Genomic DNA, 26,504 nt, shown 5'->3' on the forward strand with positions numbered 1-26,504 from the left:
AATGAAAGGGATTATCTGTTTTTGTTTATATCAAATATGAAGAATAAGCATTTTTGGCGAAAAATTAATTACTTCAATTTGAATTAAGTAACTATTCATCGTACCTCATAAATTGATGTTCTCGTGAGGGGCGATCTTGACAAGAATTTTTTTTTATTTGATTAGGAGATAACTGTTTCGTCGTTCAATGACTGTTTATATATTTTGCAACGGTCAAATACACGATTGGTGCCCCTAAATTTGCAAACAAACATTGCTCTTTATTCTTTTCTACGTATATCTACCAACAAGAACTAGTTCATTGAATCGAGATAGTTTGTGTTCAAGCTTTGAATGAAATTATCGACTTCAACGATGGCGAACAACACTGTACAATATTAAAGAGTAATCAAGGAAACCTCGATTCTAGAGGAGGAATTAATATGGCAAAAACAAATGCAATAAAAAAGGATCATCAACAGTATTTGCCTGGTAACCTTACCAGCAAAACTTAACAATAAGAAGTCATGACGATTTAATTTGCAAATTAAACAACTGGATTACGTTCCTCCAATAAAGTTGGAAAAATTATTGTTTTTATGTCCCCCCAACGAAGTTGGAGAACATATTCTTTTTACTTCTGCCTTAAAATTCTTCTTTCTTCTCACCTCCATCACACGGCTAAATAGAATGAAATCAAACTTGGCACAAAAATAGACCACAAAATTTTAAACATTTCGTTTGTCGTAAAGTTTGGTCCATAGTTTTCCTTTACCATCGAAAAAGTACCACCAAACATCTTTCAAAGTATTAATTTCTATACTTATAGCTATCAAAGACGGTCCCCAAGTCTTACCATGACACTTGTTAATCTCGTAATTCAATTTTGATCCTGGATAAATTTAAGGATCTTCTGTTAAATTTCAATGCTAGCTTTTTATCAGAACATCATTGAGACCCATGATTTTCAACACTATATACTACTATCCTCCATGTTCAGTTGATATCCCGATCATTATACATTGTTACATTCTACGATAGAAGGAATAGGAGGAATCAAGGGAACCAACATTCTAGCAGAAATCAAAAGAATGTAATGCAAAGACAAAGACCAGATATGGAAAACAGACATATACAACAAAGAACATAAAATAACCAAAATCATACTTACAAAATAACAAAAGTAATTAAATGATGAACTCGGACTTCACTAAAAACTAGTAGGGTAAGCGTCCTTTGCTTTTCTAGAGACATCCGCCTAATTGCTCATAAAAAGGCAAGCCCATGATCTCAAAATGTAGGTCAAGATATGAGACTAACTTCACAGTGTCTGTAGCATTCTTTATCGCAAGTTCTTTGGGGGTAGATGCGATGTATCAAATCCCCGAAACAGGGTGTACAGTCTTTTTTTGGAGTAACAACGATGTGTAATATTTTTTGAGTCGAGATTTTAACGCAGTATGGAATAGAAGTATAAAAAGAGTTGAAAAATCATAGGATTTAATTGTATTCTGATAATAATCTTGAGTTGAGGGTTTCCAGAAGATCTTTCAATTTTTAAGAGTAAGTAGTGCTTAGCAGATATTCTTCATACCTTGTTAATACGATTCCAAACCATCTTATCGATATCCAGTAAAAACATTGTCAAAATGCTGATCGACAGCATATTAGTCCAGTGTGGTGGGCGTGTTTTCCAACAAATGGGCAGTATTTTGAAGAGAACAAAATGTGCTCCTCTAGTTGCACACCCACTACCTCACTCTATACAGGTTTACCATACAACTGATCTTAAATTAAAAGAAGGAATATTGTTTAGCAAGATCCTTTGATATCAGATTTCACCATTTAGATTCAGTGTTGTCTTTAAACAATTCTAGATTAAGAGATTATACTGCGCAACTACCCCGAAGAGCTTGCGATGAAGGACACTACAGACACTATCATTAGACTCATAACTTGACCTAATGATTAAAATGCTTTGGTACACGACAATGACCTTTATTTTCAAATCGACAACTTCCCTTGCGTCTATCGCAGCATCCTTTCAGCCCCCGCGTATGGAGTTTTCATATCACAACTCATACGTTATGCCATAGCTTCCGTAACTACGCAGACTTTTTGTACCATGATAAAAGGCTTCTTATTGTAATAAAGTCATCCTTACAAAGGTTTATTGGCGTCACCTCGTGGATCGTTATGGTGTATCCATCTGCACCATGAGAACCGTGCCATGGTTTTAGTTTTACTTTCTTCTTTTCTCTACCCCGGACTTGACATTTTATGAGCAACTGGGCGGGTAGAAAAGCAGAAGATGCTTACCTTGCCCGTTTACCTTGTCCATGCTTCCAGTTTTTAGTTGCCCGTTAATCTTTATTTCTGTGTGTGTATTTTTTATTTCATACTCTTTGTTGTGTGTATTAATTATCCTTGTCTAATTGTTGTCCCTGAATTATGTTCTTGTTTGATAACATTATAATAATGGTTCTCATGGCATTGTATGTGGCTTGTTGAAAAGCGGAGCAAGTCGATGATTAATCCAAAAGTTCTAGAATAACTGTTGTATCAACATTTACAATAATTTGCAGAGCATGGTAAGTAATCCCGTCCAGACAACTTGTCAAAAGGAAAATACGGCGTGATGCTATCTTCTTTACATATTGTATAAAATAATATTTCAATTGTCACTGTTAGTGTTAAAGACCTCCTTTTATTTTGTTCTACTAAAATTTTCTCATTTTGTAAATATAAATTAAATGTACACTGGATAACTCGTGTCAAGAATATAAAGAATATACTGTTCTTCTTTCAATATTGAAACATTTTATTTTCTGGTGTGTTAGTTGTATGGTAAAAATACTTAATATGTACAGGGGTGTATATACATTAAGTCACTCAATTGGTCACCAACTACAGATATGGCCCCCTATATAATGTACTTTTTAGGTATTCAACTATTCATTATGAATGAATAAATGACTGTAGCAATCCCAATGCCACTCTACCTTCTATATGCCACATACAGTATTGGTATAGAAGAAGTGACCACCAATTTTTAAAGTCTTTGTTGTGACTCTGCAAACCCCCTTCCCCCACCTTTCTTTCTAAGCGATGTACAAAGTACAAAAAAAAACCACCCTGGTTAAATCAATAATTTAGTACATGACAAAGTATTTAGAGCAACACATAATCTATACATTTTAAGTAAGGGCATACCAAGACTTTATACTGTATTGTAAGTTTATACATTATAATTCTGTATACAAAGAGCACAAATGAAATTAATTGAATTAGTATGTTACTAAAATTTGATTCATAACTCATTTCTAAAGGTTTTAAACACCATCTTAAATCACGTGTTAAGGAATGTATCAAAGCCCTTCGCATCACTTATGTGAATTGACTAAAAACGATAAAAAAAAAACGGCGAACAAACTAAAAATAACCCGCTAAATTTATAATGTTACATGTAAAACCCTTGATTTTGATTTTCTCCATTTAATGTCTTTCGACGGTAAATATATATTCCTATATGCACATCTACATGTGATGCAAGCCTTTAACAAAACGATCTAAACCCATTGAACTACGTTTAAGAGATTTAAACATTTTAAAAAATCCTTTATATTAAATATCTCTATGTTCAGTTCCCTGTCAAAACTTACATTCCTTTATGCAGATTTATAAAATTCTTATGAACTCCATCGAGCGGCTTAGGAGGAGAGGAGACGTTTACAAAAATATGGACAATCAAACGGACGAACAAACATTACGATTCTTATAAACCTCCAAATTTTGGGAGTATAATAAAGGTTTTCAACCGCTCAATAATTTTAATGTAAAAGTTACGATGATAAGACTATTAGAATATATTTATTTACAATTTTGTTTTACTAACTAAACAGTTACCAATTCGATTCAACTAAATATAACAACAACGAATTTATAGTATGTTTAAGAATACATATATACATGAAGTTCAGGTGTATGTAAAAAGTCCGGAAATAAGATGTTTGACATGCAAACTTTTAGGTATATTACATTGGGACACGCCTACTGGTCAGTTAGATTAAACATTTGATAAATGATGATGTTTGAGTCAAGATAATCATAGATACATAGAATTGTCATTATAAGCATAAGCATGTTATGACAAGAGCCAAACACTACGCTATATCAAAAATGACTATTTAAAAACACCTCAAATTGTTTGTTTTTAAACAAACATAAATGATGGAATGAAGATATATACGTAATGTAAAAACATTATATGTTAGAAATGAATATAAAACATGCCGATACTTGTAACGTCAATACAAACCATGGTGTTTATATACAATATTATTTTGATTATGATTTAATTGTAACTTCTAAAAAGGAAAATTGTTCAAAGTTCAAAAGAGGTAAAATATTTAAAGGTACAAATACGGAATGATTGAATTTGACATTCTAATATTTATCTAGCAGATTGATATATTAAAAAAAAAAAACTAATAAATACGATTTACATTGTATGATAAACACATTGACTTGTAGCGTCTATAATACAAATGTACTGATTTGATCTTGACCTGCACTTAGAAATCGATGGTAAAGGAAAACTATTGACCAAACTTTACTATAAACGTGATGACTTTTCATTCAAAATTGCCAACTTTCCTTTCATCTGTGGCAACATCCCTTCAGCACCTGCGTATGGAGTGTTCATATCACAACTCATACGTTATGCCAGAGCTTGCCGAAACTACGCAGACTTTCTGTATCGCGCTAGAACTCTAACAAATAGGCTTCTGGAACAGGGTTATGTTGCTACAAGATTGAAGTCATCACTACAGAAGTTTTATGGTCGTCATCATGAACTCGTGAATCGTTATGATGTATCCGTCTGCACAATGAAAACTGATTTATTCAACGGGTCATTGTTTTCCTTCCCTCGTTTGTCTGCCCCGGACTTGCACTGCCGGTGCACTTACTCCATGCTCCCAGTTTTTATTGGAGTCCGAGTTGCTCATTTGCTCTTGTTGCCTTGTATGTATGATTTTAGTTGCTTTGTGTTCTTTGTTGTGTATGTCTGTTTTCCATGTCTGGTCTTTGTCCCTGGATTACATTCTTTTGATTACCGCTATAACCTTGGTTCCCTTGATTACTCTTTCAATCTGCTGACCACATATTCCAAATAAAGTTTTCGGATATTCAAAACAAAAAAACCATGTTTTATTACTTTGAATGATACATTTGACTACAAAGATGACCACTACGCTATTCAATACTACATCACCAAATGTAGAATTAAAAATTGCAAAACATGCAGCATTCTGTTTTTCCGAACCTTTCTTAATTTTTTTCTTACTATTGCCCTTACAAACAAAACTATTCTCACGAAAAGTCATAATGCGCAAGTTGCAAATCGATGTATGTATTCTTCAGATAAGCATGTAATTTATTCAAACTTATGTATGCCAGTGAAACACAAGAAAGATTTAGCAAACGAATGTTTGGAAATGAACCCCAACACATTCCCGATAGTTTAATGGCATTTCAACCAACAAGATAATTCAATCCAGTCTTTGAAATTCGTATCCTTGAAAAAAAAATACATTGTACCACCCTACATGTGATGAATTTATTCGACAACAATCCCAGACGGATAAGGCGTATGACTCCTTAAAAACCATCATGAACAAAATTCTGTCGTATTTCCATCGTATTTCAAAGATAAATCCATTCCGATCATTTTATATTTATATTTCCGATCATGTCACTTCGAAAGATTTAGACATTGTAGTAAACGAATCTCTCTAAAACGTGTTTAAAAATCCCACAACATCATAGTTTTTGTCGGGACGACACATTACATCCGTTTATTATCGGAGGTAGTTGTAGGAATAAATAGCAGGAATAAGACTTATACTGATACCTTACCCACCAAAAGAAGAAATGATTGAAAACCATAAATCCGATTTTGTCTCCTCTAGGTCTCTGCAAATCACCATGATTGGTTTTTTTTTTGTCCATAAATTGGGCCCAATAACTCTACAAGAATCTATATAAACAACGCTTCATAGCCGGATATGCAAAATGCACTAATCTTAGAGATCGATGGAAAAGGAAAACTCCATTCCAAATTATACGACAAATGCGATGACTTATCATTCCGTATTATCAACACACCTTTCATCTGTGGTGATCCGATGTGTTCTCCATTTCGTAGTTTTCTTTTTTTCCTTTCTATCTGCCACGAACGTGCCATTTTATGAGCAACTTGGTGGGTATTTCTAGAACAGTAGAGAACGCTTACTTTACCAGTACACCTTTTCCATGTTCCTAGTTTTTAGTGTAGTACGGGATGTTCATTTACTTTTAATTTCTTTGTACTTGTTACTTTGATTATTTCAGTTTCTTTGTAGTGTGTGTCTATTTCCCTGTCAAGCTATTTTCTAGGAACAAATTCTTGTGATTTCCATTCAAATCTTGGTTCCCATTATTTCTTTTATTAAAAGAGAAACGAAAACAATATGAATTAAAACAGTAAACTTCACTAAGTTACAATGAAATTAGAATACACATCACGAAGTACTTTTGATATATCTATTGAAATTTGTTAACATATTGCCCAAAATCTACTTAAATCATATAAATTATTACCTATACAAACGTTCAAGGCTTTTCGTTGTCGTCTTTACAATATTTTCAATTACGTATGTCAATATTGAGAATCTGTACTCTAATATCGAACAAACGGAGATTCTAATCGCTACTTGGTCCATAATATTTGTTATAATAATTGTTATGCTACATTGATGTTAGGAAAATCTAAAAATCTATTGACGTCAACGTGCACATACTCACAAACTACTAAGAAGTACTTGTTGTTTTATCCTGTAACACAATAAAAAACTGAACCAACTAACTGAAAAAAATAATACGGATAGACACATATAAATCATACGGAAAGTGTAGACAATTTTGCTTTTTGAGAGTATTGTTAAAATTAATCAATAGGTTTTTCATTATTGCTAATGAATATCATGTGATACTTCAAGATTAATAAACAATAACAATTATATAGTACACGATCTCTTGCAGTTAGCATAATAGGATATGTGTTGGGTTTTATGCTTTACAATTTACAAATAATCAAAAATATTTCAAATTAGATTATAGATATACGAAGAAAAAACACCCAAAAACAAAACAACAAAAACAAAAACAAAAACAAACAAACAAACAAACAAACCAAAACAAAACGAAAAGGATTTTATTGAAAGATGTTTTTCTGTGGTTACTTTTCTCAGCTTGTCAAGTACACAGGTCGTCATTGATTGGCTTTATCAACAAACGTGAATAAATGTTTCTTTTGTGACTAATTCAAAGTCATCTACATTAAGATATACAAATATTAATTCACGTGACCTGTATTTAAAGTCATCGGTTTATTTACAAACATTCTACATAGCAAATTTGCACTGAAAATTCGAACTGAAATATATTTCAGAATGATATAAATAATAAAGATTGAATGGAAAACAAAGCTTTCGTTATAACGACACATAATAATATTCCATAGAAATAGTTATGTAAACTATCATTTGCAATTAGATATCAAACATCAAGCTTTCTTAAAGTTTGATAGAGGTATTTTAGAAAATTGAAAATTTAAATGTTAGACTTCTATTTGTCAGGTTCAGTTGATTTGCTAAGACCTCATTTGAATTTTGATCAACTTTAAAAGCGAATTAATGTTATTTATAACATTATAGGAAAATTATTTGCAGATTACACCTAAGTTATCATAAACGTGAATAAAGCGAAAAAAAACAAGGAAATTTATTGAATAATTTCCAATACTTCGCGCGAAGGTCAAGAATTTGCTCTGAAATTCAACAAACGAATAGATAACCATATACACAAGGTCTAACAGCCAATTCAACATAGTGGAATGTGCGAAAATGACATTACACCCTCCCCCAAAGAAAGACAAAACTAAAACAAAATTTTGAAGAATCCTTACGAAATACGAATAGACACAAATAAATCATACGGAAAATGTAGACAATTTTGCTTTTGGAGGGTATTGTTAAAATTAATCAACAGGTTTTTCATTATTGCTTATGAATATCTTGTGATACTTCAAGATTAATAAACAATAACAATTCTACAGTACGCGATCGCTTGCAGTTAACATAGTAGTATATGTGTTGGGTTGTATGCTTTTAGCTTTACAATTTACAAATAATCAAAAATTTTTCAAATTAGATTATAGTTATACGAAGAAAAAACACCCAAAAACAAAACAACAACAAAAAAAAAACAACAAAAAACAAAAACAAAAAACAAACAAAACAAAACAAAACGAAAAGGATTTTATTGAAAGATGCTTACATCGTCCATGGTAAATAATGTTTTTCTGTGGTTACTTTTCTCAGCTTGTCAAGTACACAGGTCGTCATTGATTGGCTTTATCAACAAACGTGAATAAATGTTTCTTTTGTGACTAATTCAAAGTCATCTACGTTAAGATATACAAATATTAATTCACGTGACCTGTATTTAAAGTCATCGGTTTATTTACAAACATTCTACATAGCAAATTTGCACTGAAAATTCGAACTGAAATATATTTCAGAACGATATAAATAATAAAGATTGAATGGAAAACAAAGCTTTCGTTATAACGACACATAATAATATTCCATAGAAATAGTTATGTAAACTATCATTTGCAATTAGATATCAAACATCAAGCTTTCTTAAAGTTAGATAGAGGTATTTTAGAAAATTGAAAATTTAAATGTTAGACTTCTATTTTTCAGGCTCAGTTGATTTGCTAAGACCTCATTTGAATTTTGATCAACTTTAAAAGCAAATTAATGTTATTTATAACATTATAGGAAAATTATTTGCAGATTACACCTAAGTTATCATAAACGTGAATAAAGCGAAAAAAAAACAAGGAAATTTATTGAATAATTTCCAATACTTCGCGCGAAGGTCAAGAATTTGCTCTGAAATTCAACAAACGAATAAATAACCATATACACAAGGTCTAACAGCCAATTCAACATAGTGGAATGTGCGAAAATGACATTACACCCTCCCCCCAAAAAAAAGACAAAAACTGAAATAAAAATCTGAAGAATCCTTACGAAAGCGAAAGAAAAATTTAAACGATGTATATTTATCAACAAAGGATAGGACTTGAAAATATTAAAATGTGAAAGTTTCATGTGAAAGTAAAAATAAATATTCTTGTCACTATCAAATTATTCTCTAAGACCACATCTTGATTGTTGTAGCTATATTCGATCAGTGATAGGTAAATCGAAGACATTTAAAGCAATTCAACTCATCGAATGTAATTTCTTGGATTGTCAATTTTAAACAAATACATATTGTAAGGTAATGTTTGGAGAAAATGACAAAGGGTAAAACATCGATATATCGATACACCTTAATGGAATGAGGTTAGGCAAAGTAAAACAAATCCATTGATCGATACACCTTAATGGAATGAGGTAAGGCGAAGTAAACAAATCCACTGATCGATACACCTTAATGAAATGAGGTAAGGCGAAGTACAACAAATCCACTGATCGATACACCTTAATGGGATGAGGAAAGGCGAAGTAAAACAAATCCACTGATCGATACACCTTAATGGGATGAGGTAAGGCGAAGTAAAACAAATCCACTGATCGATACACCTTAATGGAATGAGGTAAGGCGAAATAAAACAAATCCATTGATCGATACACCTTAATGGAATGAGGTAAGGCGAAGTAAAACAAATCCACTGATCGAAATAACGAAACAATGGTATGTTTATATGAAATTTGGCTCTGAAAATAAACAAGTCTGACTATTTTATAAAATATGTACTTACTCTGCAACTAAACCGTCTTTTTGCAGGTGGAGTGCGGAGAGGTGTGTAAATTTTGTTAAATTGTGCTAAAAACTTTATTTCATTACATTAAAATACAAGTCATAAGAACTTATTGTATAAAAGACAAAACTATTTAATTTGTTGAAGTATGTGGCCTATGTGTCCGAATCGAAACACAACTTGCAAACCTCTTATTTCTGTAAGAAATATAAGAACATTGTATGGAAACAATGTTTTATTGCGATGTGAATTTGTAGCAGCTCGCACATCTTTTTTTTTCTTTTGCCTCGTTGTTTTTTCTTATCACAATAGGTCTGTTCAGTTGGTAAGCAAACGTTTTCAGTAATTAACATGGTCAGGAACAGGTATTAACGGATTTAGTTCTTTGATGTGATGTCCAAAATCCTGAGGTGATTGTTTTATAACGAGAATTTAAAACTGATCCTGAATAATTTGTGTAATTTTTTGCAAAAAGGGCGGATGGAATTGTTTCAATAAGATATGTGTTCCTCTATATCTTTGGGTGCGCAAAGAAATTATATTTATCTTTTATTATATAGTATAAAATATGCATGATAATTTCCAGTGGCAAAATACATTTTCGGAACACTTCGGTTCTGATCTGAAATTGTATTGCATTATTTGTATAAGAGAGAGTAATCAAGGGAACCAAGGTTATAGTGGTAATCAATAGAATGTAATCCAGGGACAAAGTCCAGACATGGAAAACATACATACACAACAAAGAACAGAGAGTAACTAAAATCATACATACAAACTAATGAAAGCAAAGGAGCAAAGGGCAGATGCCGATCATATTATATGCTTTTCACCTATTTTTAAAACTACCAGATGAATGTAAGAAAGACTGGATAAAAAAGTCGATTAACAGTTAATTTAGAATTAATAGCTGAGTGTAAAAAATTGGCAGTGTTTTGACAATGGAACAAGTTGGAATATGGAGATTTGATAGATTTAGTTCAATATGAAAGATTATTATTATATTCATCTATAACATCATCATCAGTTGAAATATGACCTCGCTAATAAATACACATGGTGTATCATGATTTATTGTATACCGATCTCGTAGTGTACTTGGTCAGTTGTATTACATGCATGTCCCTAGACCTTACTGTAGGCTATTATCACAAGAATTGACCAATTATTAGACTAACGTAGATATTATTCACATCAGCAGTTCGAACCGTTTTCCGTGTTATGGTTAACCAGAAGAAAACGAGACAATTTCTGTCCATGCAAAAGACTGTTTATATAAAATTAGTTAAAAATTGTTTTCATATCTATAGAATTACACAAATCTATTAGTATACAACAAATATTTTTTTTTGCCAACGTCATTGGCCATTCAGATAACCAATTCCATTCTTCAGCGACTCTTTAAAATTTACAATAAGCGGTGGTCCTTTTCGATCATCAAATCTGATATTAGAATAAGTTTTGAATAATTATTTAAATAAAGTTATGGTTAAATTTTGAACATGGTTCCTTGGATAAGTGTTGCTTTTATGGTTTTCTTGAATTTACAAGGTAGGATATAATTTGGAAAAAGTACATAAAATATAAACATTTAATTGGAATATCTATCACTTCAATTTTCATAATGTAAGTAATAACACTTACAATAGCTCTGACATTTGCAACATGCACCGTTCAAAATTGCATTATAAATAAAAAGAATTAGTATTAATTTCTGAATTAAAAAAATAGTTCAAAATATAATTACTTCTGACAAGAACACGTGAAGATTTAGATCACATTTGGTTATTCACTCTTTCCAATTTATTATTCTGTTACTCTATAATTTCCTATACATTTTCTCAGATATCGTTTAAGATGTACGTCATCTTTTGATGGTTCAAAAATTTCATACGCTTTTTTTTCTTATTTTTGTTTTTCCATCGATTTTTCTCTTTGTGAGAATTACACTTCGTAATAAATATATTTTAAAAATCAAATTATCATTTTTATACTATAAACGTAGCCTTATTTTTTTGCAATTCAATTTACATAGGTTTAATATGTGAATGTGAGCAAAACACCGCTAAATATAAATATTTTGCAATAATACTATCTTTTTTTTCTTTTGAACACACACACACACAAAATGAAAATCCGCAAATATGTTGTTATGCAAGAGACTGCGACGATACTTATATATTGTCATTAATGTGTCATCTAGGAACAGAATCTGGTGTATGCAGTGGCGATAGCAACGGCTTTACATATGTAGGCGAATGGGACATAGAAAAACACAGTAAAGACTTAGACTCCGACACTGGTACGTATAAGATATCAATTATTGTCCGGAAATTCAGCAAAATCAAAATCATCCAAAGCGCAATAAGATCCAGATTTTACACATTCACTGTTAGAAGTTATCGGTATTTGGTTCTTAATTCCTTATGTTCCAAGGGCAGCTCTTAATAAATTCACAATCAAATAAAAGAATAGTGAAAAAACCTAGATTCGAGCCGTTATTTAAATAACAGAACAAAGAATACGAAGTAACCATGGATAAATAAATACATGTCGAAAGACTAGTCCTTTTGGGCATTCAAGGATGCAAGCATATTTTAGAAAAAAATCCACAACGGTATATTCCTCGCTATCTTAAAAGTGACTTTCAATCCAAGGTTTTGGGGAATACTTGCACATTCGACACTGTTCTCCATACTATTACCTTTACCAATTTGCATATGGTGTTGGTCAGTTCAAACTTGTGAATAAACTTGCTGCCGGTACTTACAATCATATGATATCTACCAAGAAAAAGTAAAAAGAAATTATATTGTGAAGTAATATAACTCAAGGGAATAACCAAAAATATAAGATAATGCAATATATATGGAATCTGGAACATTGATAAAATAAAGGTTAATCGACAACCTATTATGAACTAAAATGTACATTTTATGACTATTTTCAAGACGTTATAGTAATACCAAAGGAACAGGAGAGGGGGATCAATAGGCATAAAATTGGTGGAACACCAAAATAATTACAGACAAAGAACAAGTCGCACAGCACAAGGAAATTAAAAAGAAAATGCACAAATTAACGAACAACACGAAAGATAGAAACAATAAAAATGAATTCACAACATGTCGAATATGCCACTGTAAAACCGGGAAATTATTTTGACATTTCTCACACAGAGAGAAATGTCAACTTGGAACTGTTTGTTTGTTGGGGTTTAACGTCCGAGCAGCAATATTTCAGCTATATTCAGACAATGAACATGAAATGGATGATAAAATGAACATGAAATGAAAAAAGAGGATGGGTCACAAGGATAATAGGGTCGACAAATTTTGATTGCCACTGGAAAAAGGGGGATGGGTAAGGTCGGGCAATTTAGCCTCCTGTGGCGGAGCGCAAAGGTTCCTACTCCTATCGAATACCACAGCAGGGTTCTTTAACGTGCGAGGAACGTGGCATTTTTCCCAACACGGTGCACCACTATGGTTTGCGGTCAGGTTTTCCGTATTATAGCCTGACAACCCCAGCATGTAACACGCCAGGGGTACCCCATTCCACCACCTGGGGCACACATCCCAGTTGCTCTGTGGGCAGAGCGCCTAGCCCCCGGCTAGGTTTCTGAGCACTATTTAGTCGCCTTTTACGACAAGCTTAGCGCTGCTGCAGGCCTATTCTTTTAACACCCGGACCTGCACGGGGTAACTTGGAACTGAGAGATGTCAAGGTACAAATGAGAAATGTCTTGCATCAGTCGGGAAATGTGAAAGAAATCATGGCACTACCTGTCTTTTGAATAAGATATTGTAACTCCGAACACTTTTGTAGTTGTTCAAAGTAGTTTCAAAATGTTAGTATTGCTGTTGATGAGAATTTTACATCTCTGTAAAGTTTGTTCAACCCTTATTTTTGAACAATTTTATCTTGGACAATTCCTTCACCTCAAATCAAGTTGTAAAATATCCTTGAAAATAAATTTAATTATCTTATTCTCCCTGCTATGATTTCAAAACTCAAATATGCAATGATTAAAGATACTCATCATCAAAAATGAATCTCTTTTTATAAAAGCGAAATTTATATTTTAGCTTGAAAATGAAATGAAATGAAACAAAGAATTTTTTGATTACCTCTCTATCGTTGTTTAATGAAACACTTCATATCAAAACAAAATTCAATTAAAACAAGTTTTTATTACTATTGAAACAAAAGCATTTGAAAATATGGTCGAAACTGTATATTGGGAATAATAATAAAAAAAACACACAAAGGTATTGTTATAATCAAAACATTTTTTGGATTTCGATAATATTTTATGAATCAGAATTTCTTTCAGAGTTAATTTTCCGAAATTATAGTATAATAAATGTTTCCTTGTTATGATAAGGGTAACAACAAAATTTTCGAATACTAAACCAATTAATAATCAAGACAAGTCCAAAATAAATCTGGCAAAGCTGATATTACACCACCGGAGCAGTTGGTACCGCAATGGTCCTGACTTGGTACAGGCACGTCAGATGAAATGGTGGGTTAAATCTAGGTTTTACAGCGCGCTAAACCTCAATCTTCCATTGCGGCGTGACCATACCAGTGGTGATTAGAAAATATTTGCATGCTATTGTCATAATCGGTAAATCAGGGGTCACATCAGCACAAAGTACATTTTACAAAAAAAAAAAAAAACAATCATTACTCATTGTTTTAGAAGAAACTGAGTATTTTTCAACTAATGATTGATATCCAAAAAAAGAATTTTGTAACAGACCTTTTAAACGCATTTCCTCATACCCCTGATTCAGGAGTGTGTTACGCAGATGAAGCATTCCTTATGTTATTATTCGAAATATACATATGCATAGTGTAATAAACCGGTGAACTGACAACAGAAAAAAACAAAAACGACTAATTTTATAAACTTTATTGTAAAAAAAACCTGTTCAAAAAGAAATTGAATATTAAGTGCAAAATTATCAATTGATTTGTTAGGGATGAGTACTCACATCTACGATATTTGGCATTTTTTTTACTAATATAACATTTCATAGTTCGTGAAAAGGAAAGCCAATAACTTGATATTTTACCTAGATTATGTAATTTGTGTGTCATACACTCTTACTGTTGCGAAATGTTGCAACTTTTCTACTTTTATTTCGCTGTTAGCCATGCTGTTTGTGTCATGTGAACACATATGAAAAATAATTTTTCGCATTGGTACTAGTTGTGAACGTATCCCATTATGATAAGAAAATCATAAGACATGTTAAATTTTTCATTTTTACATTACACAAGTTGCTTTGAATTGCTATTAAAGTATTTTTGAGATAATTATAACCAAACTTAAAGGAATTAGTTTTCTTCGAATTAGTACGCGCTTCGTCTTCATTTTGACGCTATAGTCCCAAATTAACGTCAAACTATTAATTTATTAAGTTATCTTTCATAGAATTAAAGTAATAATAAGTTTTTTATAATCCATTACTTTAACTAAATTTATTTTTCAGGCAAATTTATTGTCTCTAACTATATAATAAGGGACATCGGGATTTTTGTCAGAATTCCTGAGATTTAAGGATTTTTCCTGTCATTTATTGTAAATTGTTATCGGCTATCAGGAGTTTTTGAATCCAACTCATGTTTACTATTGGTTGTCAGGAAATTTCAGAGTATATAAATACAGAGAATCTCAGTGTATTGGCGGATAACTCGCAGAAACTGCAAAACCAATACACTTGCCAAAATATTCATAGAGTTAGATAGGCAGTGTTGGAAGTTGAATGTACCAAAAAAGCACATCTTGAAAGGTCAATATCGGTTATATAGATAAAATAATTTAAGTTATAATAAGAAATATGGGTTAGACGTTATAAATCCCGATAGTTTTCCCCCACCACACTGAGAATGCTATGAGTTGTTTAATGTACTTATTATAAATGACTACATATGTTCCCACATATTGTGCTATGGAAACTTGTGGACCAGAATAAAGTTGTTTTCCTTGTTATTGAATATTTTGCTTATCATAATGATCCCGATAAACGAGAGAGTAAATAAAAGAAGTGTCAACCGAACGGGACCGCTACTGTCGGCCGGCAAACCCCGCTCGTGTTACAATATTTTTTAAAAGTCTAACTTTCTTCAGAAAAAAAAATAAATCTGTCATTTAAAGGATATAGTACCATATACGATCGCCAATGCAAAATATAAAAAAAAAACAAAAATATTTACATCAATTAAACTACAGATATTTAGTGGAGTTGTGTTTCCACTACTATATATACCAATTTTAAATTTGGTAAAAACTCGGGTTTGCTACAAATAATTTTATGTTTTTAACCTTTAAAAAAATTACATTACATGATAAAAAAAACTTTGGTCGTTCAAATATTCGTCTATCTCAATCCTCTAATCTCGTATACTGAGTACATATATTGAGCGTAAAGTTCGAGTTCAATCGCCTGAAAATTCAGTTTGGGGTGATCATTATATCTCAATTGTTACGTACGATGATAAGTCAGTATTGCGTTGATTTAAAAGAAAAATATATGTGTTTTTTTTTCGTTAAAATATAATACCGATACAACACTACCGTAATCTCATTAATTAAATTGGTAAAATTAAACAACCCAAATTATTACATAGCAGTTGATAATGAAATATAATCATCTCTGAAGTTTACTGGATGTTCAATTAATTTAGTAATGATTTGTGCAATATCAAATTAATCAAAATAATCACTCTGTGGTTTCATTTAAGGATTAATGATATTGTTAGACCATAGTGACTACGAATTTGACTGCTGTGGCTTTCTCCGTGAATGGTTTTTCGCTGCACATAAAGACCATAAGTCAAGCACAGTTTCTTTTGATGCGCAGGTCTGGAGGCCTGACTCTGCCAATTCATGGACTTTGGTAGGATCAAATACATTGACAGCTTCAAGTATGTTTTGAAATATTAAATTATTGAAATTCAATTATAGTCATAGTGTTGTATTGTCTTTTTTTACTGTTTTCTGGTACTTTTGAGAACTAAGATTACTCTCTTAAAATATAATTATCTATACTGTAGTATTTTGTTTTCTAATTACTTACTTTTTAAAAAAAATACTCATCATTCAATATCAGTCTTGCTGTTAACATGATGGCAATGATTTTATATCATTTAAAACGTTTACATAACTTTGACAAACATAAGATATGACACGAACAAGTGAAAATAGATATGCTTAAAAAATGTTAACATGTTTTGAAACAGTTGGTGCCGTATAATAAATGACTATGAAAAAATCATAACCAAGTAGACATTACTTATAAATCAAACAGATCAACCTAATAGTTGATCGTAAGTTTTGATGGAAATACAATCGATTAGAAATGTCTTAAATTAAGCTTTAATTTAATCACGCACCATATCATGAGTAAAAACGGAAAATGAGACATTACTTCTTTTATGTTGTTAAAATATGGACTGCATTGGGTTGAACGAAAACAAGGGCATTCGCTTATATAATAACGAGACCTGCTTAATCAATAATCAGATACTGAGTCGTTAAGGAAATTAATTGCTCAACATCAAATATATTTATTCATTTCAAGATAAAAATTATAAATAACAATTATCTATATTATACCTGTGATGGTGATTCTATTGAAAGATGCTGATAAAGAAGAAAACGCACCCATAACCGCTGGGAATAGAATCCGAGTGAACAACAATGACGTTATGGGCATGTAAGTACAATATCTTCATACCTCGTTGGCTAATAAAAGTGTCAATTGCATAGTGGTCTAATTCGTATTAATCTCAGTGGCCTATACCAACAATAATGCTATATGTGCTCAAGTACAATATGCATTTAGGCTTCCAAGACTAAAATCGTGTTTCGAAAGTCACAAGTTGATTTTCGTAATGGAAACACTTAAGTATTTTACATTCAAAATTGAATCCATGCTCCAATATACCTCTCGACCGTTCTTTTAAACATTTATTTATTGCTTAGGTCTACTGTTTCTTAGACCAACTATTAAATGCTAGACTGCCCATGTAGACACCAGTGAGTTGGGTGGCACAGAGTAAATTTTATCCAACCAAATGTCATTTGTAACTCATTATATGTCAGAAAGAGCAGGATTATTTTTAGATTGAAAGTGGATGACTGAGATAAATATTAGTGCACCATCAAATCAACAACATTATTAAAAGATAAAGAGTTATATCCAAAAAGTGTCTAGTAATAACTATGTAATATCTTCTTCCTTTCCATTTCAGTAAATTACAAAGTATCATTCATATTTTACATAACATGAGTTTCAGATCTCTAATTAATGATTTCTATTAAACATTTGGCATGTGTCACATATTCTATTATTCTATGGTTTTCCATGGGCACACTCTTCAGAACATTATTATTTTACAGTCATAATACTGGGGCATTTGTTGTTGGTTATAAGGATAATGGTAGTAACCAGAAAAGATTGACAGGCCGAACATCAACTGTTGCTGATGGGACGTCCATTGATTGGTCAACTGCTGGGGTAAATGATCGAACCTACGCAATCGGAGCTTACGTGACAGGAGGTAAATATAATATTACAATTGCAATTGCTGGTAAAAGAATTTCAAATATTCGTTTTCCAATTACTAGCGACAGGGTGTGTGTTTAGAGACAAAATTGCATACGGTGGAGAAGCTGGTATTTTACTTGGGATAATAAATGGGAGAATCAAAGACATCATGTTTGTTATAAAGTAACAGTTGTACCATTAAAATGAATTATGCGGTAGTACGGCAGATTTATGTAAGTATGCCGTACTATGCTTTTAGACCATCTGATGATACAGCTCCTCTGTTTACGAAGAGCGCTTTATTCTTTAATCAATTGAAAGGTGCAAAATAGATATGATCAACACACATTTTAAGCAAGTTGTTACTTCTTTTTGCACATTCACATATTTGTAACATTATTTTACACTTAATCAAACCATTACGCCTAAAAACCATATGCTTTGCATCACGAATACCGAATTAACGTTGTAAGTTTTCATTTAAAACTAAAATCTAATAAACTTCAGCTTGAAGTTTTGAATTGCATACCGTATAACCTCTTTTAAAACTTTTAACTTCTATACTCACAACTGTCAAAGAGGGTCTGCGGTCCTACCACAACACTTGTTACTCCCGTAGTGGTATTAATTCAATGTGGATCCTGAAAAATACGAAAGATCTTTTGGAGACAATCAGTTCAAGACTATTATCTGAATATAATAGCATTAAAACCTATGATTTTTCAACACTGTATACTTCTATTCCCCATTCTCAGTTATAATCCCGACTTAAAAACATTATACATCGTTGTTTTTCCAAAAAAGATGGTACACCTAGATACAAATATATAGTTCTTGGTAGAGATTCCTCATACTTTGTAAGAAATAATTCCAAATCATCTTCCAAAATATACAGAGGAAGATGTTTACAAAATGCTGGAATTTTTAATCGACAACATATTTGTCCAGTGTGGTGGACGTGTTTTCCAAAAAACGGTCGGCATTCCAATGGGAGCAAATTGTGCTCCTTTACTTGCTGACCTATTCCTTCACTCTTATGAGGCTGACTTTATAGTTGATCTGATCAGAAAGAAAGAATATCGTTTAGCTAGATCCTTCAATCTCAGTTTCCGCTATATAGATGTCGTATTATCTTTAAACAATCCTAATTTCGGGGATTTGATACATCGCATCTACCCCAAAGAACGTGATATAAAGAATAATACAGACACTGTGAAATCAGCCTCATATCTTGACATATACTTAGAAATCGATTGTAAAGGAAAAATATTGACCAAACTTTATGACAAACGTGATGACTTTTCATTCAGAATTGTCAATTTTCCTTTCATGTGTGGCAACATCCCTTCAGCACCTGCGTATGGAGTGTTCATATCACAACTCATACGTTATGCCAGAGCTTGCCGAAACTACGCAGGCTTTTTGTATCGCGCTAGAACTCTAACAAATAGGCGTCTGGAACAGGGTTATGTTGCTACAAGATTGAAGTCATCACTACAGTAGTTTTATGGTCGTCATCATGAACTCGTGGATCGTTATTGTGTATCCATCAGCACCATGAAAACTGATTTATTCAACGGGTCATAGTTTTCCTTTCCTCGTTTGTCTAACCCGGACTTGACTTTTTATGAGCAACTCGACGGGTTGAGAAAAGCAGAGGACGCTTACCCTACCGGTGCACCTGGTCAATGCTGCCAGTTTTTAGTGGAGTCCGAGTTGCTCATTTGCTTTTGTTACTTTGTATGTATGATTTTAGTTACTTTATGTTCTTTGTTGTGTATGTCTGTTTTCCATGTCTGGTCTTTGTCCCTGGATTACATTCCTTTGATTACCGCTATAACCTTGGTTCCCTTGATTACTCTTTGTAAAAAAGGAAAAGACATCATTTAATATACTTTAATATGGGAACAAATTCGACTAGTTTAAATATGCATTGTAGGAACATTGGATTATATGGTTTTTAAAATGTCAGATATACTTTAAAGGTACTTTTATTCTTGGGTACCAATTTTTGTTGTTTAGGAAAAAAATATCAGTCGGTGAATTCTTGATTCTTGAATTAATGAATTTGAAACTCTATCAATCAAACGAAAGGAAAATTCATTTTCGTTGTGAACCAAGTTTCGTGGTTTGCTAAACCCACGAAAACAACGAAAATTGGCATCCCACAAATTATGATACTTCAACGATAGTTAAATATATCACTATGCATTGTTACATTTATAAATGTTATTTTAGGTCTATCACCACATTTCACTAGTACTCAGGCTGATATAACTAAATACAATGACGAGGTATCCGTCAATGACGTCTTGTCAACAATAACTACAAGTGACAATGATCCTGAGGATGTTGGCAGTCTCACACTGACACTGATATCTTCCACTAATAGTGGGTTGATATATTTTGAAATTCCAACTGGTACAAGTAAGTAAAATAAAGCTTTGTTGATGCATTTTTAATAAGTATATAAAAGATTACAAGAAATGAAACTTGTCAATTCGAAAGTTATATAACCATGTATGTTGACTGCGTATTCACTAACAAGGAAGTTGTGGCGATATGTTTCACATATTCCTTAAATAACTGAAAAAGATACAAGGACTTTTTTTTATTTTACTTAAAAATAGTATATTGTGACCTAGTTACGTTGACCAGAAAAAGAAGAGTCATTTTGTAAATACTTATAATGGCATGTTGAATTCTTGACACTATAAATGGATGACTATCCTAGCTTTATTTCTGTCACAATAAAGATCTAAATTCAGTGTAAATAGTCACTATTATCAAAAATTAAAAATCCCACTCAAATTATAATGTCAGAAATATATGATGAGAAAACCAGCATTTATTTTTTTTCATTTTCCTTGATAGGTAATATTGCTGCTAAATCAGTGCCAATACCAGTCAATACCTATGACCTCCAACTCAAGGTAGAAGATCCTTGTACAAAATCTGCAACTGATACATTGAAAGTGATTATACTTAACAGAGTATGTTGTGTTTTCTTTCCTATTAAATGTTCCATAACAGCATTGATACTTTTTGACTTGGTTATTGCAATTATCATTATCAACGGTTTAAAAATATGACGATGGCAGGGCTACCCCAACAAGAAAGATTTTAATTAAATTGTTTGAGTCCAAATTAATTTATTTGATATTTTTGCTGATGTACTTTAAAAATGTTGAATTGTTTGTGTTAATTAATTGATCTTTATCCACATAATTTTGTAACAAATCTATTATATCTTTTCGCATTTTGTTAAAATTATAACTCAAAATGCAAGCAAACTTATCAAAATCATCAGTTTCTGAATACCGAAGTTACTTCATGCTGATTATTGAGCATCAGCTTGATAAAAAGGAACAACGGTATCCAACAATAATTGCTCGATAACGATGAGTTGTCCAAGAAACCGAGATAAAATAATGATATATGCAGGGCATATGAAGAAATATATATTGATATGCGGACATAAGACTACATTTATTATTTCAGTGACAGGGTCTAAAGTAAAGAAGAAAGAAAAGTAAAAAATAAATAAAAAAATAGACATACTGTGAAAGTACTTCAATTCGTGAATACTAATTTTCGTGGATTAAGGAAGAACCGCAAGTTCGGGGATTCTTCAGTTCGTGATTTTGATGTTTTCACTATACACATCAATGAAAATCATCATTTCGTTGGGAACCATATTTCGTGGTTTGATCTACCCACGAAAACTACGAAAAGTGGTACCCCACGAACAATAGTACTTTCACAATAAGAAACATGAACTCTTGAATTTGTTTTCAAATACTGTCTTGCAGTTTGTATTAATCTTAATCATGAAATAAACCAGAAACTTCATTAACGAAGTAAAATAATATGTTTATCATATATATCATGTTTAATAATCAGAAGTATATCAAAGCCGGATGTTCATGAAAAGTTAAATACACATCTTTTTCGTAGTTTCGTATGGTGTTTCAATTTTATATTATTTTTACAGTTTTTGTATTGGTATTGTCCTTTGAAGATATAATCATATGAAAATAAGGCTTCATAAGTTAACCTCTAATTTAATTTTCAGGTTCCTGTTATGCATGACCTACCAGATTCTGCTAATATCAATGAAGACATAGCTGCTAATACTTTAATACATATATTTAGTTCAACTGACAGCGTTACCGATCCCGTTACTTGCGCAATGAAAACTGGAGACACAAATGCGTTTAAAGTCGAAAGTATCCCTGCTACAAGCAGTAAGTAATTGTAATTTATTACAGTCTTAAAATGTTGTTGGTGCTTTTGTAAGTCTAAAAAGGGGAGTTATATTCTGCTCTGCTATATCCGTATTGAGCTTGGAACAATTTAAGTAAATCGTAATGGGAGTAAATGTTATTAGATTGTGGAAGATGCCAAAGGGGTCGTTTTACGTTCGAGATTTTTAGTTTGGTTGTGAGTCTCATTTATGAGTTTTATGGTATTTTCTTGAAATTAAAGTATGCTACAAATCTTTCCTTTTTGTCATAACTAAAGTCAGTATATATCTGTTATTTCCAATTTTGGAGACAATCAGTTCAAGACTATTATCTGAATATAATAGCATTAAAACCTATGATTTTTCAACACTGTAGACTTCTATTCCCCATACTCAGTTAACATCCCGACTTAAAAACATTATACATCGTTGTTTTTCCAAAAATGAAGGTACACCTAGATGAAAATATATAGATCTTGATAGAGATTCCTCATACTTTGTAAGAAATAATTCCAAATCATCTTCCAAATATACAGAGGAAGATATTTACAAAATGCTGGAATTTCTAATCGACAACATATTTGTACAGTGTGGTGGACGTATTTTTCAATAAACGGTCGGTATTCCAATGGGGACAAATTGTGCTCCTTTCCTTGCTGACTTATTCCTTTCACTCTTATGGGGCTGATTTTATATCTCATGTGATCCGAAAGAAAGAATATCGTATGGCTAGATCCTTCAATCTCAGTTTCCGCTATTTAGATGACGTATTATCTTTAAACAATCCTAATTTCGGGGATTTGATACATCGCATCTACCCCAAAGAACGTGAGATAAAGGATAATGCAGACACTGCGAAGTCAGCCTCATATATTGACCTACACTAAGAAATCGATGGTAAAGGAAAAATATTGACCAAACTTTACGACAAACGTGATGACTTTTCATTCAGAATTGTCAACTTTCCTTTCATCTGTGTTTCATCTGTGACAACATCCCTTCAGCACCTGCGTATGGAGTGTTCATATCACAACGTTATGCCAGAGCTTGCCGAAACTACGCAGGCTTTTTGTATCGCGCTAGAACTCGAACAAATAGGCTTCTGGAACAGGGTTATGTTGCTACAAGATTGAAGTCATCACTACAGAAGTCTTATGGTTGTCATCATGAACTCTTGGATCGTTATGGTGTATCCATCTGCACCCTGAAAACTGATTTATTCAACGGGGCATAGTTTTTCGTCTAGAAAAACAGAGGAACCTTACCCTACCAGTGCACCTGGTCTATGCCGCCAGTTTTTAGTGGCGTCCGAGTTTCTCATTTGCTTTTGTTCCTTTGTATGTATGATTTTAGTTACTTTATGTTCTGTTGTGTATGTCTGTTTTCCATGTCTGGTCTTTGTCCCTGGATTACATTCTTTTGAATACCGTTATAACTTTGGTTCCCTTGATTACTCGTACAAAACATTTGTTTCTTCAAATTCCGTGACGATTCGTATTCCTAGTTCGTTTTAAACGTGTCTTATTAATATACAGCTTATGGGATATACACTAATAATCCCGGGATAACGTTTGACCATGACACCAAATCATCCTACACTGTAACCGCAGAATGTGACGATGGAGATGACAAGGTCACAGGACAGCTGTCAATAACAGTGGTTCCCAATCAGGTCAGTTGGTTTGTGGTTGTAGATGTAGTACCAGAATCATAATACAATTAAAATAAAACAAAAACAGGATAAGTCATATCGGATTTAGCTGCATGGTAGAATGAGAAGTTTTTATGCCCCTGATTAGTTGGCATTCAGTTTTAGTTTAGTATTGCCCATACTACGAACGTGCATGTGTACGACCTATTTTTTTGTCACACAATTCTTGGGGACCGTAGCTTCAAGTTTTTCCAGGAGTCCGAGTTGCTCATTTACTTTGGTTACTGTGCATGTATTGTTTTAGTTACTTTATGTTCTTTGTTGTGTATGTCTGTTTTCCATAAACGGACCTTAAGTAAGCATACAACTTATGCACAATAAATACTATTTGTACAGTTTTGTTTACCTAATATATTTTTGTTTGATTAGGGATTCATCAATTTTCGTCGCATAAACCATGACAACCTTTTGCAATGACTTCAATGCTTTGTTTGTAGCTTAAATTAAATGGATTGTAACCCGTAAGCTTTTCTCCAGGTCGAAATAAACGATTATTCCAGACCTTAGGTTTTTTATATTGCAGATAAACTCCGTGCCACTTCCGTGCATGTTCGATTTTCTTTTATATTTTATAGATAACGAGGTTATTGATCTTTTTTTTTCATGTTTTGTCACTTAAAACGGCTACGATGACATTAATTAATATTGGTGTTTCATTTTGTTGAGAAAATGAAGATTTTTATTATAAATCCTGCGATTTTAAGCGTAATCTTTATACATATGCATATGCTGTTATTTTTGTTTGTTTGTTTTATTTTTGTTATCGTAATTTATTGAATATATTGTCAGTTTTCTTGCCTACCTTTCTAATTACAAATCCGAAATAGAACTATTATTTTAAAACTTCTTTTACATCGTATAGTGCTCTGAACGGTTCATATTACCCTTTTAACCTGACTGTATATACCTCCAAGATCTCCAATAATATCACGACGACATATATTACATTAAATCATCATAATCATAATATTTCCATCAGAGGTATGTTATTTTAAGGAGGGAGACCTGGGGTAAGGGACATAACTCTTGAAATCAGTGATATGTATGTTATTTTAATTGATTTTAATTGACTGTGTTAGTAAATTTATATTATTTCATAGGCACCAGTTATTGTCAGTCTACCAAACTCTACCAGCATATCTGAGGATGCAAATACCAACACACTGCTTCATACACTTACTGTAACAGACGCCGAAGGGGATACTGTAACTTGTGTTTTAAACCCTACCAGTACAATATTTGATGTGTCACTGATTCCACCGACCAACACTGGTAACTAATACATGAAAATAACTATTTAATTGTTTAAATCCGTGGCCCTCGAAGTGTGTTAATGCCTACGCGTCAGTGGGGACAATGCGTACAAATGTAAGCTTATCTTCGAATCATTTTGTGGGTTTGGCGATTCATTTATTGAATATATTATGATGTTTTCTTTTCCTAAAAAGTAAGAGAAATCCAGTTTAAAAACTACACCGAATGACAGTCTCGATATTTTATATAGAATTTAGACAGATGCATCAGTTAGTCATTTTACGCGAAGTTACATTATTTTGAAATTGAAATTGATAATACAATGTATTAGGTTAAAAAAACCGAGTCATTCTATAATTTTACCATGACTACATTGCAACTATTTGTTTCATTCACTGTTACTTAATAGAAAGGATATTAGACAGTCCATCTGCTTTGTTGTTAATGAACCTGAAACCCAAAATACAAATCAAATATGATAAAGGGTAAACAAAACACAAACATAAACAAAAACAAAAGCGTATACAAAGGAATTGAGTAAACACCCCAGAGTTTACCTCAATTCATATTATCATGCTTACGTTAGGTTATGGAGTGTATCTAACTGGTGGTACAGCACTGGACTATGATACAACATCTACTTACACTGTTACTGTTGAGTGCAATGACCATAGACGTGGGAATACTGGAACATTCACAATTAACTTGATACGAAATGAGGTATAGGCAAACTGTTTTTACACTATATTGTTCTGTATTCCTTATTTTATTATACGGTTTAGTGAAAAATTTACATAAGTATAAGTATATTAATATTATAAGATAATGTATGTCTTTAGTATCGAAAAATTTAGTTTCTGCATGCTCGAA

The 26,504-nt window shown here is 32.3% G+C and overlaps 1 protein-coding gene across 1 annotated transcript in view; it reads left to right on the top strand.

The window, feature by feature from the left end:
* The first annotated feature begins 12,049 nt into the window (after positions 1–12,049).
* The window catches only part of LOC148629920 (uncharacterized), a 31,260-nt gene continuing 16,805 nt past the window's right edge, over positions 12,050–26,504 (top strand). Inside the window, exons 1-10 of the mRNA XM_088578468.1 lie at positions 12,050–12,161; positions 16,616–16,798; positions 17,514–17,589; positions 18,276–18,436; positions 20,662–20,850; positions 21,298–21,416; positions 22,499–22,670; positions 24,205–24,341; positions 25,481–25,652; positions 26,221–26,354. Coding sequence (XP_088434594.1) covers positions 12,050–12,161; positions 16,616–16,798; positions 17,514–17,589; positions 18,276–18,436; positions 20,662–20,850; positions 21,298–21,416; positions 22,499–22,670; positions 24,205–24,341; positions 25,481–25,652; positions 26,221–26,354 — 1,455 coding nt within the window. The remainder of the gene's footprint in view (positions 12,162–16,615; positions 16,799–17,513; positions 17,590–18,275; positions 18,437–20,661; positions 20,851–21,297; positions 21,417–22,498; positions 22,671–24,204; positions 24,342–25,480; positions 25,653–26,220; positions 26,355–26,504) is intronic.

The sequence above is a fragment of the Perna viridis genome, chromosome 1 (assembly GCF_037379345.1).
Source record: "Perna viridis isolate PV_CMFRI_1.1 ecotype Kerala chromosome 1, ASM3737934v1, whole genome shotgun sequence".
Classification (NCBI taxonomy): Eukaryota; Metazoa; Mollusca; class Bivalvia; order Mytilida; family Mytilidae; genus Perna; species Perna viridis.